Genomic DNA, 27,495 nt, shown 5'->3' with positions numbered 1-27,495 from the left:
AAAGGCTGAATACAAAAACAAAAAGAAAAGAGACAAAGACAGTTTTAAAATGTTAATGTGCATAAAAATAGCTTTATTTCCAATAATAAATCAGAACCTGCATGCAGAAACCAATGATTCATTGGCTTCTCCACTCCATTGGTGATTCACATGTGGTGTTTGTGACATTAAGCAGCAGAACATACGTTATCTCTCCCATGCTCACTGAGCAGACCTGGAGCTGATTAACACTAGAAATGCTTCTTTTTTTAAAACTTTTTTCCTCCTCCTGACATGGAAAATTTTCACTCCCTAAAAAAGAAAGACACATGGTGAAATAGTTTCACTTGCTGAAGTCGACAGATTCTGTCAAAATGTTATCGGCTCCTCCTCTGTCGGAGGTCGAGGTCAGCTGATACTCGCTGACACATTTAAACAAAATATCAGTATTTTCTTGGTTAAACTGTTTTGTTTCTCGGGAGGAAAAGACCTTGAAACAGCGTCGACATGTTTCAATACCTGACCTTGAGTTTCCAAATATGTGTTGGCAAATGTATCAGCCTCCATTTCACATAAAACTACAAAAACTGAAACGGCTCCGACTCGTAATTGCCCCAGGTCTGCTCCGGACGACATGGCTCCTCAGCACAACATCCCCTGAACAACGAGATGAACACCAACCACATAAGCAATCCTTCTACAGACACAAACAAAACAAAAAACATAAATACAAAAGCAAAAAAAAAAAAAAAAGTCTAAAAAGATAATAGAAACTCTTACAAAATAAAAAGTTCCAAAACTATTTGCCTCTGAAAATCTCAAACTAGTGTATATAAAACTTTTAAAATCACATATACAACAGCTTAAAAAGGGGGAAACACCCCAAACCTGAAAGAAGGCAATAAAATAATTTGACAGTTAAATTAATACAAAAAAAAGGGAACAAGTTGATCTACTGGAAAAAAAACAAAAAAACACTGGAGAACAATGAGAGGAGGCGAGTTAGTATTAGCATTGGTAGTATCAAAACTCATTTACATTTACAGTAAATCACATGAACGTTACTGCTGAGGGGAAACAATCAAAAATAAAAACAGGAAAAAAAAACAATTTGGCATTTAAATATTTGGTAGATATTTTGTTTGCCATGATGTGGCTAAGTACCAAGTTAATATTTTTATTCTTTTTTTCTTTAATTCTTTTTTTTTCTAATGACTATATACAAATCCTTGGTAGATCAGTCTGTGTGCTGCTGTCTTCAGCTACGAAATGTGAGCATCAAACCTGTTCATCATGGCTTTAGTGAGTGCTCATCGACCCCAGAATGAAAATATAATAAAACTAAAACAGCAAACTGTCGGTGTAGCTTATTGAGAACGCATCATCAGCCCCCCATGATTTAAAAAAAACAACAGAAAGTACCAAAAACTACCAGTTTCTCCGATCATCACAGAGCTTAAACTTTGCACTTCGTTTGACATTTATTGGATCCATGAATAGTTTTTTTTTTTTTACAAGTTCATAAAGAAGCGTGCGTGCACCTCAGGTTCAACAGTTTGGGAAATATACGACATCACTCTCACACCCGTCTGTAAACTGTGAAGCTGGTTAGCTTAGCTTAGCACAAAGACTGGAAACGAGGAAACGGCTCGTCTGGTTCTGTACAAATGTAACTACCAGCTCTAAAAGGTCTCAGATCAACACGTTATATCTCGTTAAATCTGTTGTAAAAAAGTGTAAATATTCTCCATTTTAAGGGGAATTTGTGCCTGATATTTTTATACTACACTTTAATGAATTAAACAAGATATTACATGTTCATTAGTTGTCTTAAAGCAGCACTCACGTAGTATCAGAGGACTCATAATTTCAAGTTTCAGACGTCCAAATGGCATTTTTGTCAACTTCTGAGTCATGATTATGACAGGGAAACTCAAATTTAGTTAATTTTGTGCAGGTTTTTTTTTATCTGCTAGTTGAAAACACTAAGTTTATTTCTAACTTTTCTTACTGAACAGATGAGTCTGATAACTGCACCTCATTTGACATTATTTTGTCTGGCAGTTATATTCTTAATGCCGTTTTAATTGATGAATGATTAACAATTCTAGTTCAGATATGTCTGTGGTAATATATTAACCCAGATTCATTGTTATATCAACAATTATAATATCTTAAACTCTTACATGTGCAACTCTGTAGTCATAAAACTGTTGTGAGTTGTTTAGCAGAGCTAGGCTAGCAGTTTCCCTTTTGTTTCCAGTCTATATGCTAAACTAAGCTAAGAAGCTTCTGGTTGTAGCTTCATATTTAAAAACACAGATGAGAGTCGGATCAATCATCTCATCCAGCAGACAGCTGGAACAAACTGTTCCTTTAAGTTTGAATGTTACTGTGAAAGGCCCTTTCCACCAACATGGAACTGGTCCCAGTCTGGTTCAAGCACCTAATCTGGAACCAGTTGGAGAAGCTCCACCAATAATAAACTGGTGCAGAACCTGCAACGTTGGTTCCTAGCTGGAACCAAAAGGAAAGATTTTCTTGGGAACCTAAATGGGCGTGTCATATTCTGCAGGTTGTTGTGCAGTGTGCAGCGCCCGGTGTTGATCCTTGATTACACCAGTTCCACTCAGAACTGGTATAAACATGGGCGGGTTTTCTTGATAGCACCAAGGTTCCAAGGATTTTGAATAGAACCGGTTCAAGAAACAGAGCTAATTTAGTGGAAAAGGGCCTTGAAAGAGGGTCAGCAGCTATAGTTGTGATGTTGAATCTTTGCTCCCTTCACACAAGACTGAGCTGTGTGTGTGTTTAGTGTGTGTGTGTTTTGTGTGTGTGTGTGTGTGTGTGTGTGTGTGTGTGTGTGTGTGTGAGGAATGTAGGTGTGTCACCTTGTAGGAGCATGTTGGTTTGACTCCAGTTGAGTTCACCGTAATAACAGAAAAACAAACCCTGGAGGCACAGCGGTCATTATTAGTGGTAAAACATCTTCCAGGCTTTTGAAGTTGTCTCCAAACGAAGCGGCAAAGCACAACATGCTGCAGTGCGTTTGTGTGTGTGTGTGTGTGGGTGTGTGTGTGTGTGTGTGTGTGTGTGTGTGTGTGTGTGTGTGTGTGTGTGTGTGTGTGTGTGACCTGGGTCATACAGTATTTGCAAATTCTTCTTCCAGATTAGCTTAGCTTACTTATCTGGCGCTACGTGCCAGACTGATGGGACTTTCCCCACACAAGGAGATACAAAACATGCCAGAAGGGTTAAAGAGGGAAAAAAGGTTTTTAAAGGGAGGGTTCAGATATTTTTTTGAAGTGGGGTTGTATGAGGTACTTCTACAGTCAGACCTACAGTAGATGGTGGCCAATGCCCCCTCCCAGGTTTCGGAAAACAGCGTTTTCTGACAGGAAACTGCTGTTATATCGGTCAAATATCGCCCTCTACAAAGCAACCAAACTCCATATGTAAAATCAGTGATTTTAACTCGCAGAACAGGGGAGTTTCTGGTCTTCCACCGACATGATTGGTTATTTTGTTTGTGTTTTTGTGTGACTTCAGTGAATCCAAATTAACCCTTTAAAACACAGAAGTGACACAATAACACATACAAACCAACCAATCGAGGCAGCAGCAGACCAGCAGCTCCTGTGTTCTTCAGCCTAAAATTTCTGATTTTTGTCGATGGGTTTCAGTGGCTCATACAATCCCACTTCAAAATCTTATTTTAATGAATTCTGCTGCATCTGAAAATGCACAGAACATGAAGTGAATCATCTTACAGTATTTGTTCTGCACTTTGAAGCATAAACAAACACTTCTTGACCTCTTTTTTTGACCGCCTCTTCTCTCACTGGAGCAGTGAGAGGGTAAAAATTAAGAAATGTTGTAATCATTAACATCAGTTCTGATGGACGACAGAGCATAAAACCGCACAGCATTACAGTGTTTCCAATCAAGATTAATTTGAACAACATGAACTCAAATTCTTTCCCATCATGAAGGGCCCTTTAATAGAAAAAAAAACTGAAATCTCTCTGTGTTACAAGGAGTTCTTTTTAAAAAATCTAATAAAAATGTTCACATAAAAGTCATTTTGCTACAGTAATGTGAGAAGCTGCAGTCCAAGAAGCAGGTTCAGAGGAAGACGAGGAGGGAAAATAAATAACTGGACTGTAAATGCGTACCATACCGAGACAAATATCATTGCACAGTGTTAGTGTTTCTAACTGGAAGGTGGGAGAGGAAGAAAAGTAGGAGGAGCTTAAAGTTCTCCAAGTCCTCGGTTTAAGTTCTGTTGTTTTTTCTCTTGACATGGGGACAAAATAATAAAAACACAAGACGAAAAAAATAAAAGATCACCGTGTACCGCAGATGAAAAAGTCTACTCCTGTTGCTCCTTTTCCTTGAAACCAAAAAGGGAGAGACGAGCGGACCAACAAAGCCTCTGATTGGTTAAGAGAGCACCAATAATATTAGCATACATCAGGTAGGAGGAGTCAGTCAATCGATTGTGTTGTCGGGGCTTCTCTCCTGATTTGTTATCGAGCGTCACTCCGCTGAAGAAATGATGATGATGAGGCACTGATTGGGTTTTTAAGGGTTAAAGGGGGAGGGGGGTGAGGTGTGTGTTTGTGTGTGTGGTGATGGGGGAGGGAGGGAGGTGGAGGATGTCAGGGTCTATGCGTAGATCTCTGTGGTGGGGGCTTTCTTGTATATGGGCTTCTTCCCCAAATCGTAACTGCCTTCGTCCTTCTTCTTCATGCGGTAGATGAGGAGGAGGATGAGGAGGACGGCGAACATCAGGCCGACGGCGCCGCCCGCGATCAGAGCTGGAAGAGACGAACGAGAGACGAGAGGTTAGACTTTTTAAAAGTTTGACAAAAAGAAGAGGAGGAAACGTGTGCTGGTTAATATCGATTCAGACCAGAGGATGTTTTCACTCTGAAATATAATTAATAATAATAATAATCATCATTTTAAACTTAATTTTTATTTCTCTTCTCGCCTCCATCAGCACGACCAGTTTGAACACTTCCACTGACCTGCAAGGACCTCCGTCTTGTTTAAGATGCTGTCCTCGCTGGCGTGGGACATGAGGACGTTGGACGGGTGCTCCTCGCCGGACTCGGCCTCCTTCCCGTTCCTCAGCAGCGGGATTTCGTTGCTGTTCTGGATGATGTCCACCTCGTTGACGGTCGGCCGCACCGGGCGCTCCGCCTCTGGGATCTTGTTGTCGTTCGCATCAGGCTGAGGACGAAGAGACGGAGTTAAAAACATCGTCCTGATGTCTCACAACGCACAAAGTCAATAAAATTAACCCTGAAGCTTCAGAGTGTGCAGCAACTTTGTCAAATCATTTATTTTCATTTGGTCTACGGAGAAACTAACCTACAGTTTTATCTTAAATCTGAGCTCTGTCTCACCTTAGCTGATGGCTTGGACTCTCTTCCAGGTGATTCTGTTGTTTCTGTGGAAAGAAGACGACATTTAATTTAAACTGTTTTATATATAAATTCAAGAAGAATCCCTCCATAATTATAAGATTTTTAATATAAATTAGTAGTTTTAAAATGTTCTGAAGGCTTTGTAAAGACTGACCTTCGTCACCAGAGCCGTCACCAGACGACTCATCGTACTCGTCCTCGTCGTCATACAGCGTGTCGATGTAGTAATCGTCATCGCCGTCACTCTCGTCGTATCCGTCATCTCTGTCGTCTTCGTCGTCCGTGAAGCCGAAGTCTGAGCCGTTGGTGGCGTCTCCCGATGACTCCACGTTGTCACGGTGCGTCAGCATGGCGGCCGTCTGTGTGGTCTTCATGGGCATCCATGTCTCCGTCTCCCTCACCTGCTGGGACACCAGAGATGGAGGAGGGGTTAGAGGGATCACCAGAATCATTAAAATAACTCCTCTAAACACCGTCGATATCTGTGACAGTTTTCAGCCATGGCTTTTTTTTTGGCTTCAATCAACAACTTCAGTTGTCAACTTCCGACAAAACTGCAACTATAATCACCATTTTGAAACCTGTGTTGTATCTTTAATTAATGGTGAAAATGGAGAAATTCAGAGGCCATTTCAAGTCATGCAAACTGAGGAACAAGAGATTCTAAACCTGCATGTGCTGCCATCTAATTTTGGATTTCTTCACCCAAACCTCAGCATTTGATTGTAGAGTCATAGACTGGATCTGTGACTAAATACGACAACAGTTGTCCTTCTGTTTGCTTGTTAGCATGTCAACTGTGATGACAACTGCTGTAGACTGTCCACCTGATCTGATGATGGGAAGTGTCTGAAATTTAAAATACATGTGGTGAGATTCACAGGGACTTTTCACTTGCATGACAGAACAGTGTGTGAAGGGTTAAATTAGCCAGTTAATCAGTTGCAGAAGACTTAATGTTTGGTCCTTTCAAAATAAGACAAAGCAGCCAAAGGATTGTTAGATTCTGGTGCTTTTACAGCTACTGCAAGACTGCAGATGCCTGACAATATTTATTAAATTATTAAATCTATAAAAAGTAAAAGATTGTCATGACATTTAGAAATGTTTTGGCAACTATTTTGATGAATCTTTTAACTAATTTTCCAGGCAAATATACCAAAAATAACCCTGTTCCAGTTTCTCAAACAAAAGAAACAAGACATCAGATGGACTTTGAGATGATCAATCAGAACAAACAGTTGGCATATTAACTAATAATTAAATTAATCATTAGTTGCAGCCGTCCATGAAACAGAGGACAGTCGTCACCACTGTGGCTCTAATCACTGTGAAGCTTAACATAATGAAGACACATCAACCTCCTTTAATCACATTACAACACTTAATTTCATTGACCATTTGCTCAGTAAGCAGCGTGAAAGGGATTAACACACACACACACACACACACACACACACACACACACACACACACACACACACACACACACACACACACACACACACACACCTCAATCAGCCTAATTGTCACTGCAGCACACACACACACACACACACACACACACACACAGACACACACACACACTAATCAGCCACACTACACAGAGAGAGAGAGGGAGGTAGAACGAGGCGAGAAAAGCCAAACAGCAGGTCCTAAACTTGCAGAGCGGCTCATTTAAGAGCTTTAAAGTCTGTCTGAAGTTTTTCATCTGCACTGAAACATCCTGAGACGACAAATACAGCAGCTTTTTACCTCTTTTCCACCAATCAGCTCATGTTCAAATCAGTCTGGGTGACAGAAGTCAACATGTAAACACGTCAGAGTTGCAACTAATGACTAATTTCATTGTCAATTAATCTGACAGTCATTTTCTTGATTAATCGATTAGTTGTTTGGTTCACAAAATGTCAGAAAATTGTGAAAAATGTTGATCACTGTTCATAAAAGCCAAAAAATGACATCCACAACTCAAAGATTTTTTGTTTTCACATGTTACATTGAATATTCTGGGTTTCACACCAGAAAAGTCTATTTGACAGGAAAGTAAAGCTTAAAAATACTCTAAACTTTTTTTAGGTGTCTTAAATACATTTTGCTGCTGACCCTGTCCACAGCAGTACATGGCTTAGTTTTTAACACCGGTGTTCCTGCTGCTTCTCCAAACAGGGAGTGACTGACTATGGATAAATACCTCACGCAGCCCGACTTAAAATAATCCGAACTATCCCTTTAAGTTACGAAAACAGTCATTAGTTGCATCCCTAAGTGCAATATGAGCTGGTGCCGAAACCGAGTCTGCCTCCGTGATCGTCCAACAACTGAAGCAGTCGAGCTTTTTTGTTTTTTTTTTAATGAAACCTTCCATTAAGTGAGAACAAAAGCTGACCACAAATCACACTGGAAACATGCCTGGGCATCACTCACACACACACACACACACACACACACACACACACACACACACACACACACACACACACACACACACACACACACACACACACACACACACACACACACACACACACACGGCTCTGTTGACATCATGAGTTCTCTTCATAATTACTTCCATCTGAGTCTTAATTTTAAGGGTTAGCTGGTGGCTAAGCCTTCCCGGGGCTCCATCCATTACGTGTGTGTGTGTTCTCAAATACTTGGCCTGGTAACGATGTGTGTGTGTGTGTGTGTGAAGGTAATCCCCCCCCCCCCGCCTCTCCCTTTAAAAAGTATCCTGTATGAGTGGAAGGAGGGGAGGGAAAGCCCCACTGTGACGGCACAAGGGCTTCAAACAAGGGCGGCCATTTTACTGTGACTCCTCTAAACAACAAGGTGGTCTGACTGATGACGACTCACATGATCCGTGTGTGTTTGACTTGTTCTTTAACATTTTCTGTCTTCTTTGTTTTAAAACTCAGTCTTGTTTTGTTTGTTTGTTTGTTTTTTCATAGAAGCCTGTTTCTGCCCACGTGATGAAAAATAAAGCTTCTGTAGGTCATTATAATGAGAAACTTTATGGAAATAAATTAGTATATCAAAATAATAACTTTGTACTTAGAAACCATGAGAAACTTCCTCAACATGACTTCAAAAATATGAGATATTTTCTCAAATATATGAGATACTTTCTTGATATGATTTCGAATATTGAAATAATGACTGTATTAAAATAATAATAAAAAGCCTTCTCAAAATGACTTCCTATCTCAAAATAATTAGAAACTTTATGGAAATAATGACTTAGTATCTCAAAAATATGATAGAATTTCCTCTAATAATGACTTATATTGCAAAATAATGAGAAACTTTCTCATAAATATGACATAGTATCTCAAAATGATGACTTCATTATTACTTTGGACTGGATCTTGTGCATGACTTGCAGGACTTTTTCAAAAAATCATCACATTGGCAAAAATGTTTTTCCATATTTCTTATGCTGTCTTGCACCGTTTCAGAATAAAATCCAAACTCGTTTTATTATACATGTACTAAAGATCAACATCAAAACTATTTGTCTGTTTACTTTCTTCTGTTTAAAAAAAATATATCCAAACATTTAATATATCTTTTATTTTTTTTTTTGTTCAAATGAGTTGAGTTACTCCACAATCCTTCCATGTAACCCCTGGTAACTATAGGAGTGACCCCCGGCTGGGGATCACTGCTCCATTATGTCCTCATTTAAACCCTATACATGGACACGGGGGAGCTGGGATCCTCTGTGTGTGTGTGTGTGTGTGTGTGTGTGTGTGTGTGTGTGTGCGTGTGTGTGTGTGTGTGTGTGTGTGTGTGTGTCTAATCCTAAGCCTTAAAATGGTGACTACTGGCTCTTCATTTCCTCGCTGCCATTCAGATGGAAGTCTGCTGCTGCTGCGTGCTGGAACAAGCCCGCTGAGTCACATTATAGGAATCACACTCATTCACATGATAATATGGATTCATGTGAGTCAGGCTCATTCTGCTGTGTGTGCCAGCATGAGTCACATTCATTCAAACACTAATATTTTACAATCACTCCCAGGGGCAGGTTTTCTCCTGGTTTCTTAGCTTTAAATGCCCTGAAAATAAAAAGATCTGTTTTGCTCAGCTTTGGGCTATGACTGATTATCATCCAACATAAATACAAACTTTCTGTGGTTTCAACAACAGCGTGCACCTCAGACAGTAAAGCATCATTGTCCATCATTACGTACGACTTGATCAGAGTCGATCATTAAATTTATCAATACCAAGTTTTGCAGCTTTGACTGTTTAAATTAAATCTGTGCAGCGAGGATCGGTCTGTAAAAAACAGTGACCAGTGGGATTATTTTGACAGATCACAAATTACAGACCTGTAAAATAAAGTGTTACATATTATTGCTTCTTGATCATTATGAGTATTTAAATGTTGTAAGAAAAAACCTCAAAGTTAAAGCAGGTTTAAAATGACTTTAAATGTGACACTGATGGATTAGTCCACCTCATACCTCTGCTACAGATAAATTTGGAGCTTGTTGGATAAAAAAACAAACAAAAAAAGTACTTCCACACAGAGTTTGTCTGATAAGTGAAAGACAACAGGTCCAATACCCAGAAAAGCCAATATGTTCCTCCCTGTCAGTGTCCTGCGGGGTCAATAAACCCCTTCCTCCCGGCTGCCCCTGACCTTTAAACCCCCCTACAGTGAAATGTGGACATCCATTTGTGTCCTGGAGAGACGTGCTAAAAGAAACTCCACCATTTGCAGCCTGGTGAGCTCTAAAACAACAAGCGTACTGTCTTGCAGGCTGACGGAGAGACCTGTCCCAACAGGCCGCGTTTACTCGGTTAAGACAGATGAGGAACAAAGAGATCAAAAGCTGAGGGATTTTTGTTATGATGGCAGCCGCTGAATTTACTATCAGATGTGGGGGGATATTCCATCTTTACTATATTCTCCCAGAAAGCAAAGCCAGGATGGGATCCAGGCCAAGTCCCCAGTCTGTCTGGACAGAAAAAAGGAGCTCAGTCCGGGAATGTGATCTGGAACAGGAAGTCTCCGTTTCACACAAGTAAAAGATGAGAGTCAGAAAAAAACCTGACGGACGATGGAAGTGCTGGGTGAGATGCTAGTTGTTGTCGAAGGGTTGCTTTTGTATTTTTTTAACAAACTGGTGAAGAGAAAGGAGCGAACAGCCTGAATGGTGGTTATGTAACCGAGTCAACATGGAAATCAGCTCACATGGTACAAAGACTGAACGAGAGCCTGTCTGATTCAGTCCTGCCTGCTGGACAAGTATTGGATTTTTGGTGAACTAATGTTTGGACGTTTTCACGTGGGGTTGTATGAGGTACTTATCCACAGTCAGTGTCACTCCAATTGCTACTAGCCTTTCTTATATTCTAATTGTTAACTGAATCTTTATTCTTTATTACTTATTTTTGTACTTTCTGCAACTTCTATCACTAAGATTTTTATTTGTCTATTCTTTGTAAACATTCATTTGTAAATGTGTGACTATAAGCACCATTTGAGGATGATGCAGCTGCAATTTTGATAAATTAAGTTCTTGAATGAATCAGTAACTTCCCTATATTTATCTTCAGGGATTATAATACCCAGTCCTATTAATGAATCTGAATATTTTCACTGCTTTACCTTGCTGTCAGACAGCTTTTCCTGACAAGAAACTGGGGTTAAATTCCTTGTTATAGCGTTCTCTCCAAAGCCACCAGACTCCCTTGACAAATGCAGTAATTTTACCTCACAGAAGCGGGAGCTGTTGATCTACTGCTGCCTTGATCACTTTGTTTGTATTCTTGTGTGACTTTGTGTTTTTGGGTGAGTTTTCTGTGTTAAAGGGTTGGTTTGAATTCATCAAACAAACTTACCGATGGAGGTAGTGGTAAACCGGCAACTCCCATCTTTCTACAAGGTAAAATTACTGATTTTGTCAATGGAGTCTGGATGCAGGGGGCGAGCAAAACGTCTGAGCTGTCTGAAGGCTGGATAAAGTGGCAAAAATATTCTTAATATAGTGTATACTTCAACTGATAGATTTTTTTAAGTGGTTAAAAGCTTCCTACACTGGGACTCCTGTTGGTTCTCCAAAGTCCTGGCATCAACTGTGGGGAATACACCGACAAGGGATAAGTTCCTCATACAACCCCACTTTAAAACAACCTGAATTATTCCTTTAATGAACAGGAAGGTTTGCTGGGATTTTATTTTCATCCTATATAATATAACCTGAAAAAATAACACTAGATATTCACATAGAAATATGAAAATAAACATTCACATTAGCCAGAGATCCTCCTCTAACTCTACAACAGCTATAAATTCATTCATTGGGGATGTAACCAAACACATCACCGCCTCATACAATCTCTGAGGAAAAACGGTCGACGCCCTCATGTAAGTCCTAATGTGTTGACAACAAACAGCCTTAATGGGCTCAGCAACACAAACTCTGACTATGAACCCACTGTGGTTCAGAGGGAGGCCACAGAAGGTTAACCCGACATCCTGGAAAAATCAACACTTCATGTACACAAAATGCACATGAATGCTTCTGTCTCTGCTAAACCACCGTTTCTCAGTATAAACCAAAAGTATTTCCATTAGACCTTGAAATATTGTGCTCTCTACAGCAAAATCTAAATCTTATTTCAGATCTAAATTCTCGATTTAACGCTGGTCAACCACATTATTTGTCAGCCATTTTAAAAGCCACTTATGACCCAAACAGATCACCATTTTGTCCTCCCATCAGTGATTCACGGCCTCATTCATTCTGCCTAATGTGTAACAGCTGATAAGAAGCCGGATGTGGATTACAGCCAAACCAAAGAGTTTCAGCCAACCAAATGGATTTAATGGAGAGGAGTGGAAAATTGTATTTCCGTTTATGGTCGTGACGCACTCCATGTTTTAGCATTATATCTGCTTTGGTACCACAACATGCAGAAACAATGCAGTACACTATGATCTAGTTCCAAAGCAGGAAGGATCCAGTCAGTAAAAACATTGGCATTTCATCAAACCTCTTTCCCGTTCCTCTACAATAGTTTTTATTTAGTTTTTTCAGTCTGTATCTTATCCCAAACTCAGATGAAGATTCCTGCTCTCATGAGGACTTTAACAGTTATTATCACTTCAGATGACCCTGTATCTGGGACTCTTGGTGCACCACGAAGGCCAGAGTCATCACACAGCTGAACAAAGCGCTTCCTTGTTTTATGAAAGCCTCTTAATTGCAGAGCTCATTTGGACTCACTGTGTCAAAGAGAAACGCCCACAGGGCTTCAGTCTGAGACCATCAGCAGGCCATGTGACCACATCAGACCAGACCAGACCAGACCAGGCCTGGGTCAACAGATTAAACCCACAGGAAATGAATCAGAGCACTATGTGTAGAAAACAAGAAAGAGTGCTAACAAATTTACTTTTGTGACCAGCTCTACTGTGTAAACAGGGTGCCCCAAGTACTTACTATGGAAATTAACCTGGTATGCAAAGTATAAATTGTTGCCTGACAAATTTGTTGACTGTAACCCACTTCCTGTTTCTCCTGCTACTTGGTATAGAGTTATTAAAGATATCCAGTACAGGTACCCAGCCCTAGCTGAAACTAATTGTTAGTTTCAACAGTATAAAACCCAAAAGATGGAGTTAAATGTCACATGAGAGAAAAATCTCACCAAAGCCAAGCTAGAACGAGAAAATGTTTGACTTTAAAGTGAATAATTGATTAGAAAATAGTTGCAAATAAAGTCATGGTTTCTGCAGGTTTGAACAAGTTAATTTAAGACCCATTTCAACCTGTATGGTCAGACTGTGTGTCAAGTCCAGAGCACCTACGCTTTTACTGTTGCTGCCCGTCTTGCAGTTGTTACGACATCAACAATACAAGTTTTTTCCCAAAAGCACATTTAACAGTTAGACTGAAGTTAATGCAACTATTAAAGTACTCATAACTTCATAATCAAAATCATAGTTTAGATGTTTTAAGGCCTAAACACCAGATTATTGGATTTGAAACTTTTTACGGACCAGTGGAAACCCTTCAACAGGTAAAAATAATCAATTAATCATTTCAGCTCTACTTACAACAAATAAGTAGAGGTAATTTTAGTTTATACAAGTTGATATATAACCACCCTAATTCTGAAAAGTGTGAAACATAAATAAAACAGAATGCAGGCTGCAACTAAACACTTTCTATTTTCATCGTCTATTATCTGTCGATTATTTTCTCAATTAGTTGTTTAGTCCATATGATGTCAGAAGATGGTGAAATATGTTGATCAGTGTTTCCCAGAGTCCAAGTTTAATCCCCAAATGTCTTGTTTTGTCCACAACCCAAGGATATTAAATTTTACTGTCAGTGAAAAGTAAAGAAACTAGAAAATATTCACATTTAAGAAGCTGAAATCAGAGAATTTTGACTTCTTTTTCCTTTTTTCAAAATAGTTGGTAATTAATTAAAATTCGATGAATTACCACTGCTCTAATAATTTGATAATCTTTTTTTAAATATACTCAAATGAAAACAGCACATAAACAATGAATTTAATGAGTTATTGACTTTAACTTCATTGGATTTTGTAAATACCTGCTTATTGTGAATTTGATGCTAGCAACATGTTTCAAACAGGTTGGGACAGGGGCAACAAAAGACTGGGAAAGTTGTGGAACGCTCCAAAAACACCTGTTTGGAACATTCCACAGGTGAACAGGTTACCTGGTTTTCTGGGTGATGGTATCACATGCAAAGACTGGGTGAGGTTCACTTTACAGCGTCCCGTCCTTTTTGGAATCCGTGTTGTGTGTTTAGCTGATGAAATGGACTCCATGATGTAAGGTCAGATTAAGGAAAGCCTCCCTACATCTTGTAAAAACTCTGAAATAACAAAAGAGGTTTGCTTCCCGTCTTGCCACACACTTTACCCCTCAGTCTAACCTCTTGTCCTGTCCCGTTCTTGTTTATCCTGCCTATCTCAGCACGGAGGTCCTAAAAAACTTTCCAGTTCCCCCAATTGTCCACGATCACTGAAAGGCAGTCTGTCAAGACGCCCGCCACCCAGCCTTTGGCTCTGTCCCTTCCATTGATGGCAAACAATGCCAGTGGACTCCTCAAGAGCATATCAATGACCAAGGTAACCGGGGATAAGCCTCCAGCAGCCTCCCTTCATTAAACTGGGGAAACAATCCCTCCATCTGCCGACACACAGAGAGGCATCTGGTCCATTCACACGGCGGCGTGGAGGAGGTACGGAGTATCAAAAGACAGAAAAGAAACACCAGCACGCAGGAATGTGCTTCCTTATTCTTTGTGATGTCCAACGTCTCTTGACCTTTTTCAAGAAAAGGCAATTATTGTTGTTTTCTAACCTTTTTTCCCCACTTTCATTTGATATTCAGCTGCCATTTCAGGCCTCGGGAGTGTGAATAAAGTGAAATAGAAGATATGGTTTTAAAAAAGGTCAAATCGTCTTTCCCTCCTTCCTCATCTTTGCCACCTCCTTTCCTCTCTTCCCCTTCCTGCCTCTCCACATTTCAATCCCTCCATTTCCCATCCTGTTTTTCAACTTCTCCCCCCTCCCCCGCCTGCTGCTGGGTGATACTTGAACCGGGAGGATTTGCACCATGTATTGTGTCGCCTGATCTACTCGTAAGATGTACTTCTGACCCCTGACGTCACACACACACACACACACACACACACACACATATGTGAGATGAACCTTCACAGACTCACTTCAGGAGTCCAAGGCCACAAGTTTATGGAACCCAAAGGGCCCCCATATGGGTAAATCGATTATGGGGTCATAGCTTTATTCAAGTCATAAAGTTCAACATGTGTGTTTTATGCAGAGCACAGTCCTACACAACGCCTGAAAACAACTGGCTGTTTCCACCGTAGGCCTCATTTGTCCTTTGATAAACACCCAGAACAGTGCTGCACGCTGGACTTCACTGGAACTCAAACGCACACACACACACATGCAAACACACATCTACCTTTGCACTTTTGCTCTGACAGCCGAGCTCTAGATTCCTTCTACCTACGCCTGGTCTATCTATAGCTGTATTTCCACCTACCAGCAACATGTGAGACTCTATGGCAACATGGCACACAGAAATCAGAAGCCTTGATCCAAACGATGTATAGGTGGAGGTTGGGCTTCTATAACAAGATGCAGGACTGGGCATTATATTGATATTATATTGATATGTTGATATGAGACTAGATGTTGTCTTAATTTTGGATATCCTCTGAACTTACCAGACTGTTCTAGCTGGTCTATTATTACACACTTGGTCATTATATCCACATTACTGACAATTTATCATAGATCTCATTGTGCTAATATTTTATTAAAGTATCAATAGCCCTCCCAACAACACTGTTGCACTATCAGTAAATACACAGATTGAGGTACACAGGCAAAAATACTGTGATATTTGATTTTGTCCATATTGCCCAGCACTAATGTATCACAGTCTATAAGATAATCTTATGTTCGCACCAAGTCGTATCAGTCAGCCCTAAAGAGAGAGGCTATGTTCAAAACCACCTAATATACTAGCAGCAGTATGTGCTGATTTGGGCCGAATTGTATGACAAAACCTGCAGTATGTCCAAACTATCCACTCTAAAATCACAGACTCTCTTACCCACAATGCAAAGCACTAGTTTTGTAAAAAAGGCACCGAGCTTGACTGAAGCAAGTATGACAGGGATAACGTTAATAAGTACCAACACACGTTACATTTTCAGTGACAAAACACCAGTCAACCTGGTTCACACTAATCATCAGGTAAAGTAAACTGAATGTTTATCTCTGTGAAAATCAGGAAAATCCACATTTATAACCTCCTGTTTTAGAGAATAGGTGAATTCTACACAGCAGTGATTTACCATAGTTGTGCTATTGTTAACTTTTGCTTTCCAAACCTGGAAACCAGCTAAGCATTAGGGGGTGGAGGAAATAATCGATTATTGGATGCATTGTGGTTCTCTCTTAAAAGATTTTGGATCGATGCAGAAAAGTCAATAATCTCAGTTCTCTACTTTATGATTGCCTGTAACAATATTGCAGGACGGGTTTATGTTCCTTGTGGCTGAACCAACTGGATGGACAAATGCAACGGACGCAAATGTGTGTGTTTTAGGGTTTTTAGTGAGTTTTCATGAGAATAACTGAGTGTGAGCAACTGCAGATGGACACAATCTGCCCGACACCTCCTAAACTTACAAACTTCAAATTTTAATGTATCAAGCTGCATCGATAACCGTTTTATAGTCACATCACAGCCCTTTGAATCCTCACCCCCATCTAACACGCTGCATCCATCACTTTTACAGTTTCATGTTAGATACTACTAGGAAAAGCAGTGCGCAGTATATCTTACATACTGTATTTGTTGGTAGTTAGGCGGTTCTGAACACAGTCACTGATCTACGTACCGATTTATCATTTCGACAACTCAGGTGAACGTTGAGTCAATTAGGGCTGTTATCTCTTTATCACAAAGACAAACATTACTCAGAAAAGTGAGTAACATCACTGCATTCAGCTTTGACAATGAGTTTTTCTGTTCCTTCCTGACTACTGGAGACTGGACAGAAGCTGCACAGACCGGTCAGCTGTGCAGCAGACAGTGTTGATTCAGTCTCCACTGATAAGCATAATTGGGTTTTGATGAGCGCCTCCTGAGGAAACGTCCCTGGTCTTATCGCAATGGCCTTTATTGGTCACTTCCTCCCACCAATGAAGCCATCCTGCCACATCAATTGGTTGATTTCCCCCGTTATTACCAAAATCCACGGCGAATGGACAAATAAGTCGAATGCCTGCAGCGAGTCGGGCTCTTCCAGCCTCTCTTAATGTCTTCTCTACTCTTTGATGTTGCTCCCTCAGGCGAACATATCGCTGCCTTAGATCAAAGACATTACAGCCCGACAGACTAAATGTAAGCTACTGAGGAGTTATTATCAGCTGAAAGATCGGCTTCAGGCTCTAAATGGCAGGAAATCATAAGAGAAAAGCAGGAAAACAGGAAATATCCCTCGAAGACAAATCAACTCAGTGTTGAATAAAAGCCTGAAAACAAGCTCAGAGATGAATCGTGCCAGTAAACAGACTTATTTATACTTTTAAGTGTTTTTGGACATGTGAGAATGTCCCTTCATTCATAGTCTAAGATTAGTCACAAAGACTCCAATTCATTTCCAAGAGGAGACACTTTAATCGACTCTTTATCCTACAGAGCCACAGTGGGTCAGTCCCGGTTCAGAGCACCAGTGAGCAACCTTAACTTTAGCTTAAGTTAAAAATAAAAAAGGGCTCTTTGTTAGTTTCTTATTATTTTAAATTGAGAAAGACGCCAGATGCACCACAAATAAGTCTGTGGTTGTTCATTTAAGTTTAAGCTCTTTTCTTCTAACATTGGTTAACGCAACAGCAATGTTTAATCACACTCGATTAAGAGACGTCTTTATGTTGGTGGTTAATCATCAGCTTCAACCAGCACATATTCATGTGTGAGCTGGTCTGGCTCAAAACACAAGACACATTATGAATAACTGGTAACAGAGACAAAACGGAAAAGGCAGGAAACGTGTTTTGCATACATTTCTGGTACTGATCAACCTGCAGAGGACATGGCAGAGTATCAATCAGTCAGTACAGAAGTCCACCAGCCTGCCACAAACACTGAGCATCACATCAACCAAAAACAGCACTCTGAAAGTGACATCTAAATTGTTACTATAAATGCAAGTGCAAAAACTTAAGCTTATAATAAGTATGTATAGTTTATTTATTTTACTGGCTGTTCATATTAACTGATTGTATGTTTCAATCAAAACATGTTCCTAACTGTAAAAACTAAGCAACTTCCAAACTTTTAAGGCTTTGATAAATGTATTTTCCAAAATGACAAACTATTTCCAACAGATTAGCCTGTTAGCGTCTATGATAGGCTATATGAGGCTGTGTATACATACTGATATTGAGTCTGACCGACTGAGGAATGCATCTCTCCGTGTGGGTCAGCTAAGTAGCCGAGACCTTGGCTGCACAGTCAGCCACCACATTCCTCTCCTCTCTACAGTGGAGCCAAGGCACTCGAAGCACAGAAAGAGAAACACACAGTTGAGAGCTCTGGGGGCCAAACCACCGAGGACTGCTGTTGTGGTCCTTCTAGGTTCATGGTTCAGGCAATGTGATGTCCTGCAGGGAATCCGTCTAAAGAGGCCCGACTTCTCGTAGCCCCACGCTCATACTAATATGTACTAAGTATGTTTAAATGAGCCTGGGTTTTAGAGAGAGATCAAATGTAGACAGCATGGGTCCACATGCATTAAAGGGTAAAACTCCTATAGTGGGGGATATTTCACACACCTCCCTGTAATCATTTCTGACGGCCAGGGCTAACAGCACTGCATGAGAAGGAAAACCATACATCAGCAACTCAATCAGCCATTTTTCTTCTCCTGACTTTAAGTTTACACAGTTGGTTCTTAATGAAAAAGAAAAACACGCGAACATCAGCAAGTGAGTAAAACACAATACACTTAATTTCTACTTAAGCTATTAGTGGTTTTCTTCAGCAGTAAGAAGTTAAACTTTTTGTCTCATTAACAGCACGCAGCACAAAGATCTTCTCCAGAACTAATAAAAATGTAATTCTGTTGATTAAATTCCTGTTGATTAAAGGAAACACTGCGCACAAACGCACACACACACACACACACACACACACACACACACAAACACAAACACAAACACAAACACACACACACACACACACACACACACACACACACACACACACACACACAGCTACAACAAGCTTATCATTAGAGCTGCATCGATTAGTCAATTAGTTGTCAACTTTTAAAGTAATGGCTAACTTTTTTAATAATAGATTAATCATTTTGAGTCACTTAAGGAAAGAAAAATCCACATTCTTTGATTTCAGCTTCTTAAATGTGAATATTTTCTGGTTTCTTAGGTTCTCTATGACAGTAAACTGGACATCTTTGGGTTATGGACAATAATACAATAATATAACAATTGCCTCCATCCTGTTTGGATCTGACAGAGACCCTCATGACACATCCTGGTAGCGACTTGCCAATCACAACATAGCCCCGCCCTAAAGCATAACCCTGCTTTATGGACCATTTAATCTAAATGGGACAGTAATGGACATCATGATGTATTGAGGAAGGCTTGAAACTAGTGATTAAGACCATAAACTCATTAAGAAACTCTGAACTGAGGTAATAAATCAAGTGAGATCATTTTTTCATAAGCGTACAGATAATCAGATTTCTTTGTGCAACCAGTGGAGTTGTTTGTTGTGACTGTGGTGCCCATATGTGCTGGTGGTCTGATGCAGCGACCTCACACACTGTGACAGAACAAAAAAATGCAGATACACAAAGCGACACGAGTGCACACACATTAATACTGAGACACACTTGCCCACATCTACACCACATCAAAGAGGTACTGTATTATTGAGACACATTTGTCAGGGAGGATGTCTGAATAAGGGGAAGCCCTCATACCACCCAAAACACTCTGATCTCTGCTCTGTGTGTGTGTGGGTGTGTGTGTATTGTATATGGCATAAAGACAGTCTGAAAAAAAATTAGGTCAATTGAGCTTTGTTTGTGTGAAGTACATTTCCAGAGAACAACACGAAAACAATAAGTTCTTTCCATGGAATATCTGCAAAAAGCACCACAACACAAATGACCTGATTAAGAATAAATGTTCTGCTGCAAGTGAATAAATGGCTAAAATCAATGGTGTGTAAATGTCTTCTGAAAGTGTTCATAAAGGTCTCTAAAATATTGTCACACTACAGCTGGAGACATTAAGTCCACATTATTGGGATATCTGATTTGGTTGCCCTGTCGTAGGGTGGAGCATTTTGATTATTATATTTCATGCTCACACCCTCCAATTTTCAAGACAGATACATCTGTTCTGCTTGAGGGGAAAAAAACACTGAGTGCATCAGTGCTGATAGTTGCTAACAGTCTGGCTTCAGGCCTGGAACAACCATCTGTCAGAGTATGACAGGGCGTCCTGGGACAGCCAAAGCAGGGGCTGCAGGACCGACATCAAACGGCCTCCCTCTGGGCTCGCCGATACATTTCCCCAATGGAAACACAGCGAGGATCATATTCCATGTTCTGCCGTGGCCCTCTATATTTTTACTGTCCGCCACAAAGCCACAGCAGCTTTTCTTTTCGAGAACGGGGGAGGTGGTGGCGGTGGAGGACGGTGGCGTGTTAAGCAGCACGTTTCCCAGGCTGTCGCCGTAAATAAGAACATGCTGATGGTCGATTTATTCTGTTACGAGGGTCAAAAAATTGTTAACTATAAACGCCTGTAGAAGTGAAATAATTATTTAATCAACTGATTCAGAAAGATAGTGATCGGGTGAATTTTAGGATGCACTCAACAAACGCATGCTGGTGCTGGATGATCGAGAGTTTAAGTTTAAGATCAGTTACATTCAAGATGGTAAATTAACAGATACATGTTCAAATTTACCAGACATTCAACATGAAATCATTATTTGATTTGATTAGTCCTAGGGATAGACACTTTTTTAATCACTAGTCTCTGAGAACATTTTTGTAGAAAAGAATTTAACAGGGGCGAGGGGGAAAAAATCATTTCTTAGATGCATCACGGTGCAGATATGGCCGATTCTGGATCGATTCACAAATATCAGAAACTGCTTTTCTGAATGATTAGTTAACAAGGAGACATTGATTAACATCTTTGGTTCTATCAGACAAAACAAATAAGTTGAAGACATCGAGAGTTCATCGTTCAGAAAATGAGATTAATCAATAATAAAAATGATGATTAGTTGCGGTCCTTTATTCTTGTGCTCTGCTGTAAAGGGTCCACATTCTGTTTAACTAGAAAGTGGCTTCAGCAAAAAGAGTCGGATGAAAGTGGTTTGCCCAGAAAAAGGGGGGGGGGGTTTGGGTCGACTTCTGCCCTAAATGTATTCATATAGTTCCCGTTACAACTGCCAGAATATGTAGTGGTTGAAAAGGGGGTGGAGGGAGGAGGGTGGGGGGGGGATCAGATTCTCGACTGCTCTCCATCACAGGCAGGAAGGACAAAAACCTCCTCTCTCTGTGCCAACATTCCTCGGCCCAAAGGGATTTTATAGACCAGCGGACAGCAATGCAGGAACCATTATTACATCCTAGTGATACTATTTATCATGCTCCCTCTTTCCCTCCCTTCTTCTTTTCTCCACAAGGGCTTTCAGTGCACCCCATCATGCAAAAGAGACAAAAAAAAACTTCCTTAAAAAAAGTCCTGGCTCATTCTGGTGCAAATGATTGGGAGCTAAATGCAAAACCAGTGACATTCCAACAAGATATAACAAATGGACTCAGCCCCAAGGCTCCAAAGGCAACAAGCTGAGGTTTGGTGGTGCAACATGGATTAACTCCGGGGCAAAGAGGATTTTTTTTACCCTGATTAACCACAGCGGATTCCATCACGAGCACATTTGGTAAATTAAGGTGATTTGACATCGCTAATTGAAATGAATACCACAAAAAGTTTCAAAGGGCTTTTTTTTTTTAAACTTTTGTCCAGTGAAAACTATGAGAGACCAAACACTTAGGCTTTTCTGTGTGTGACTCAGAAAACAAACTGTACTTTCCTATCTTTCACCTTCACCTAAAAAAGCACCGTCATGAAGGACTTGTAGTGACTTGTGTTGCCTTACATGGGCAGAAAATGCTGAGGTCAATGGAAAAAGGCATGAAGAACAGGATTTGTTTGCCCTGGTCTATTCTGGACAAACTGATAAAACTGTACACGAGGTCTCAGCCTGGCCACGGCTCAGCAGCATATCTGAGAGAAATCAAGATGGTCAACCACAGGCGGTGAAAGACAAAACTAAATGAAACAATAATTTCCCAGAATTTGAAAATTATTAGTCTTTTCTTGGCTCTAGTTGATAAAAAGACCAACTTTCTCCAGTCTGCTGATAAAAAACATTCCAATCATGCCTGTGGCTCCCCAAAAAGGCCTTTTTTGCATTCAGAGCACACTCTATTGTCAGGTAGCAGAACATTGTTATCGATTAGCTGGGAACGCCAAACCCACATACCAATAATGACCTCAGTGGGTAGAGAGAAGAAAAGGCTGGAAGGAGGGAGGGAGGTGGAGGGAAGGATTGTCATAGCTCAGAGGCTAAGTATCCATCAAAGGAAAGTGCAGCAAAAAAAGGAGACAGAAAAAAGAGAGAAAAGCCGCCGAGGCCTATCTAGGAATGACAATTGATCACAGAGGCAGCGAGGGACCGAGGCGGACTGAGTGACAACTCAAGGAGCAAAATCTGCAGGGTAACAGCTCATTTAAGGAGCAGAAAGGCTAGAAACAGCAAACTTTTTGGTGGGAAAGCTGTAGGTGTATCCACGCTAGGCTAGGCTAGAGGAAAGGAGTGTCTCTTATGAAAAGGCCCCAGGGCCCTATTGAGATCCCTCCAAGTGTGCAAAATCCTCAAGAGGGCTGGTCAAGGTCACCAAAGGTCACATTCCAGAGGGGAAATCAAAAAAAGAAGAAGAAGAAGAAGAGAGGAGAGGGGAGCAGGGGGTGACAACAAGATGAGGCAGAGTGAGCAAGCAGAAGCTCCTCAGCTCTGAGGAATGTGACAGATTGTGAAGGACAACAGCAGTCAGGGGCTTCTGACAGCAGCACGCCGCTGGAAACAAGCGGCCCGAAGGCAGACGAAGTTCGGCTCTGCAGTCTGGGATTAGTGTCCCGAGCGTTTCTGGCTCCGCATGGGAAATATCAGTGTGTCAGAGCTCAGGTCACAGTGAAGCAGGTGACATTCATATGTTTGAAATGCTGCCCTCGGTTGCATAAAGACTTAAGTTTGACCCTGAAGCAAAATATTTCCCTCAGCTAAGAGGTTCACTTAGGAGTGATGTAGAAAGCCTCTTAGGTCACCTCTTTGCCTGAATGTTTAACTTGAGGCTGTCATGGTAGTTACTGTCATAATACAGTAACTGTGCACTTCAGTTACATCAAGTCAAGATGATGTGACATTAGTTGGGGTCTGCATCAAATAAACATGCTTTCTATCATCTGAAGAACAAGATTTTTCCTTTTTCAGAAAGCTGCAATTTGGTTCTATGATTTTGGATAATGCAATCGGCCATATTCTGATTTCACTTTGATTGTGATTCATTTTGCAGCCCTAGTAACTAGACAGCTTGCTTGCTTAGCTAACACACTTACTCAGCCTTTGTCAGCTAGCATCTCCAAAAAGGACAACAAAGAGAGTCAAAAAGTAATAGATGAGAATGCTGTTCTCCTTGAAGAATATGGAAAGCACAAGCACACAATCCAAAGTAAAAAAAAAACACAAAAAAACAAAAAACAAAGCCATAACAAAGACACACAAGCTGAAGATGTGACAAGAAGAAACCAACAAAATCAACTGCAGATATATTAAGAAAAATTTAACTATTACTGTGACAAACATCAACAGAAGCCTGCACAAGTTATGCTAAAGCTTGGCTAGCTAGCTACAAAGTTGCTTGGGCTAATGTCAAATCTCTAAAAAGTGGCGTTTTCTCCATCCTGTCAAATGTGTCTCCATGAATTCAATCATGTTCCACAAATTTTTCACTTTTAAGGGACTGTTAGGGGTCCCTTAAGATTTTCTGAGAAAAATTGTCAATTAGTAGCCTCTAGCAATGCATAAGGGAATACTGAAGAAGCTAAAGGCACTGAGAGATAACAGGGTTTTCCATTATAACATCCTAAGGAAATTGTTATGGTGATTTTATCTAGAACATTTTTTCCTAGGTGGTCGTAAGTGGTTTTATGCGACCAGACCCCGCAGCCTTTTAAAACTCGTTTTAAGACGACTCTGCAGTATAACAGATATATGTCAGGCATCCATCCTGGAATGACTGGTAAAGTCTGTGTGTTACTGTTGTTCACACCATTTGTACTGACCAACTGGGCTAACTGGGGGGTGCAGGGTGCATGTGTTTGTGTGTGGGTGGCGTCCAGGAGGGTCTGTATCATCACTCCAGTAGAAGTTAGTATTCAAAAACTGTAGAATAATAGTTTGGATATTAATGCTGCAAGTGGAGATCTGTGAAAGGTGGGATTTTTTTTTTCGTGATGATACCAGATATAAGATTTTAGAGGAACAGAAAACTGAGAAGTTCACTGCCTAAATTAAACAATGAGAAAAATGTAACATCAGTCATTTCTGTGACCTGTATCATTTAATCTAACACTTTCTCAATCAATTAGTTGTTTGGTCCATAAAATGTCAGAAACCAGAAACTATTCTTGTATGAGAGAATTTGGACGTGAAAAATGGCCCAAAATGATTACTCAATCAGCAACATATTGTACAACTAATCAATTAATCTACTTACAGCTCTGCTCTAAACACAACCCATCAAAAAAAAAGCATCAAAGGTCATAAAATAATCAGCCTGTTGTCAGCTATTTTACTGCTTACTTTCAAACTGTACATTTTGATGTGTCGTCGTCGTTGATGTGGTATTGTATGTATGGAAAATAATTCAGGCCCAAACACACAATAATATCAGGTTTCTGCTGAATTTGACACTACATGAAAGGCATCAAGTACAATGCCTTCTGTTAGTGCTCTATAAAGAGACAGTGCGTGTGTAGTTTTTTAAAAAAAAATAAGTTAAACAATAAGTTTGATAATCAGCTCTCCACATTCACACACGCTCACACTACCATCTGAAGGCAACTCTTTCCCCTGGGTGGAGCAGGACGGGGTCAGAGCGCCACTTTCTCATTAGTTTGATGCATATTTAAAGAGGAAACTAGAATAAACAGAATAAAGTGGGACAGTCTGAAAAATGCTGGAGAACAGAAAGTGAAATGATATGGGAAACCCCCAACAAACAGGTGGCATAGTGAATAAAAAAAATCCAATTTGCCAAGTAAGGAGAGGTCACACCCTGACAAATAATTGCAGGGAAGTACACATGGAAAACCTCCAGTCATTGAGAAATAAGTCAAGAGTTAGTGAGGCTCTTCAGCACACACACATTCTTCTGGCATTAAGTCAGCCTGTTGGTTTCCACTACACAGCAAACATCTCACTTATCCCCACAAGTATCAGTGAATCCTCAGGGAGGATATTTATGAAAAATGGACATCATCAGCGTGACGTTACACATCAAGCAGCAGTAAAACATCAACTCATGGAGCTCCACAGACCACCAGCACATGAATGATGAATGACAAACATCATCTTCCTCCATAAAGGTCTGTCAACTCTGGACCACATTACCAACTGAAAATCCACATATAAAATCTTTTACAGCAACAGTCATATGATGTCATAATCTGGACTAGTGGTTATGTCATCGTCTATGTGTTTATGTGCTTTTATACAGTATGTTTTCTTAAATATTTTCTGTTATAGTGTCATTGATTTAATATTTGTGCTTATGTGTTTTTTTTAACCTCTGCTTTTATATGTACTCTTAAGCTGCAATGATGATATTGAAATAATCACCAACTACTTTGATCATTTATTGGTGATATTTTAAGAAAAATGGCAAATTCCTCTGATTTTCAATTTATCAAATGTGAATAAATCTGGTTCCTAAACTGGATACCTTTGGATTGTGGACATGACTTTATGTGATGTATTTGATGTATTTTTTAAAAAATAAAAAAAATAATTGTTTACCTGAAGAACCTGAGTCCTCATATAAATAAATGCCCTTCTAGTGCTGCAACTAACCATTATTTTTGTTACTGAATAATCTCCTGATTAATTTATTGATTAACTGATAAGTTGTTTGGTCCATAAAATGTCAGGAAAATGTTGATCACAGTTTCCCAAAGTCGTAGATGACGTCCTCAAATGTCTTGTTTTGTCCACAAACCAAAGATAAGATCAATTATACGAGGGACAAGAGGTGAAAATTGGCAAAAGGTCTTAATGGGGCTGCACAATTATTCGCAATATTATCACAAACACAATATGACCAAGTGCAATATCCAAACTGCAGAAGCAGAAAAAAGATAACTGTGAGAAAACAGATAAAACATGTTTGTTTGGCCTCGATGAATGTCACATAATCATCATTTCAGCAAAATTTAAAACTGTAATGCAAAAACTATCATTCCCATTAATCATACCACATATCTCAACTGCAGTTTCAATTTTCCTGTATTGTGCAGCCCTGGTTCTGAAGTGCACACATGCTCTGTTTTAAACTGATCAGTCTCTATCAAACAATCAAATGTGTGAAAACTTTCTTTAGCTTAGTGATGATAGAGACTCACTTATGTAAAAAGAGCAGTGATTGGCTCATCAGAGGCTGAACAGTGACTTGAGTCACCCCCCCCTCACCCCCCAATACTGGGCCCCTCACTGGATAATAGCAGCAGGCTGTGGATGCCTGAGTGTCCCCCAACCACACACACACACACACACACACACACACACACACACACACACACACACACACACACTCCTCTGACTAACAACACTGAGACTCAGTGGAGAAAATCACCAACATCAAACCTGTTCTGTGTCCACATGAGATTAAACTAAACATTAATACAGTTACAGTTAAATCAAAGCTGTCTGAGTCGCGTTAATGGCAAACCAGGTTAACTAACTAACTAGCTAACGAGCTAGCCTGTAGCGGACTTTGGCTCGCGCTGCCAAACAGAGAGAAAAAAAGAAAGTTTACAAACTTGTACTTTAATGAAATAATGTTTAGTGCATGAACTTACCGACTCTGAAAACACGGAGGCAGATAAAATCAACACGAGGCAGCAGAGGTTCAGCATGGTGTCCTTTAGGTACCGTTAAAGTTGAAATAAAGTCTTCAGATAAAAGCGATGAACGTTTGTTTAGCTGCGGTTTCAAGACTCAACCAGTGAACGTCTCTTCTGTGTCCCGGTATAGTCCAACAGATGTAATAGAGACACTGTCCTCCTTCTTAACACCTTCACTGTCTCTGTCTTCTCTCTCTGTCCCGGTGTGTTTGTCCACTTTAATGAAACTCCGCACGGA

The 27,495-nt window shown here is 40.2% G+C and overlaps 1 protein-coding gene across 2 annotated transcripts; it reads right to left on the bottom strand.

Moving 5' to 3' along the window:
* Nucleotides 1-42: 42 nt before the first annotated feature.
* On the bottom strand, nt 43-27,495 carry sdc4 (syndecan 4). 2 transcript variants are annotated; one of them, XM_084742060.1, is made up of 5 exons: nt 27,213-27,495; nt 5,569-5,818; nt 5,394-5,437; nt 5,013-5,217; nt 43-4,799 (listed from the first exon to the last, which is right to left on the bottom strand). In XM_084742060.1, the coding sequence occupies exons 1-5, from the start codon at nt 27,267-27,269 to the stop codon at nt 4,648-4,650; spliced, it is 708 nt and encodes a 235-aa protein (XP_084598186.1). In that variant the 5' UTR covers nt 27,270-27,495; the 3' UTR covers nt 43-4,647. The 2 variants fall into 2 exon arrangements, with proteins under 2 accessions (XP_084598186.1, XP_084598194.1); XM_084742068.1 differs by having other exon boundaries at nt 5,569-5,815; nt 27,213-27,494.

Source organism: Lutjanus erythropterus, chromosome 2 (genome assembly GCF_056507025.1).
Source record: "Lutjanus erythropterus isolate fLutEry1 chromosome 2, fLutEry1.hap2, whole genome shotgun sequence".
Lineage (NCBI taxonomy): Eukaryota > Metazoa > Chordata > Actinopteri > Lutjaniformes > Lutjanidae > Lutjanus > Lutjanus erythropterus.
Note: the sequence above shows the minus strand (reverse complement) of the source record. Positions and strands in the feature narration are given on the sequence as shown.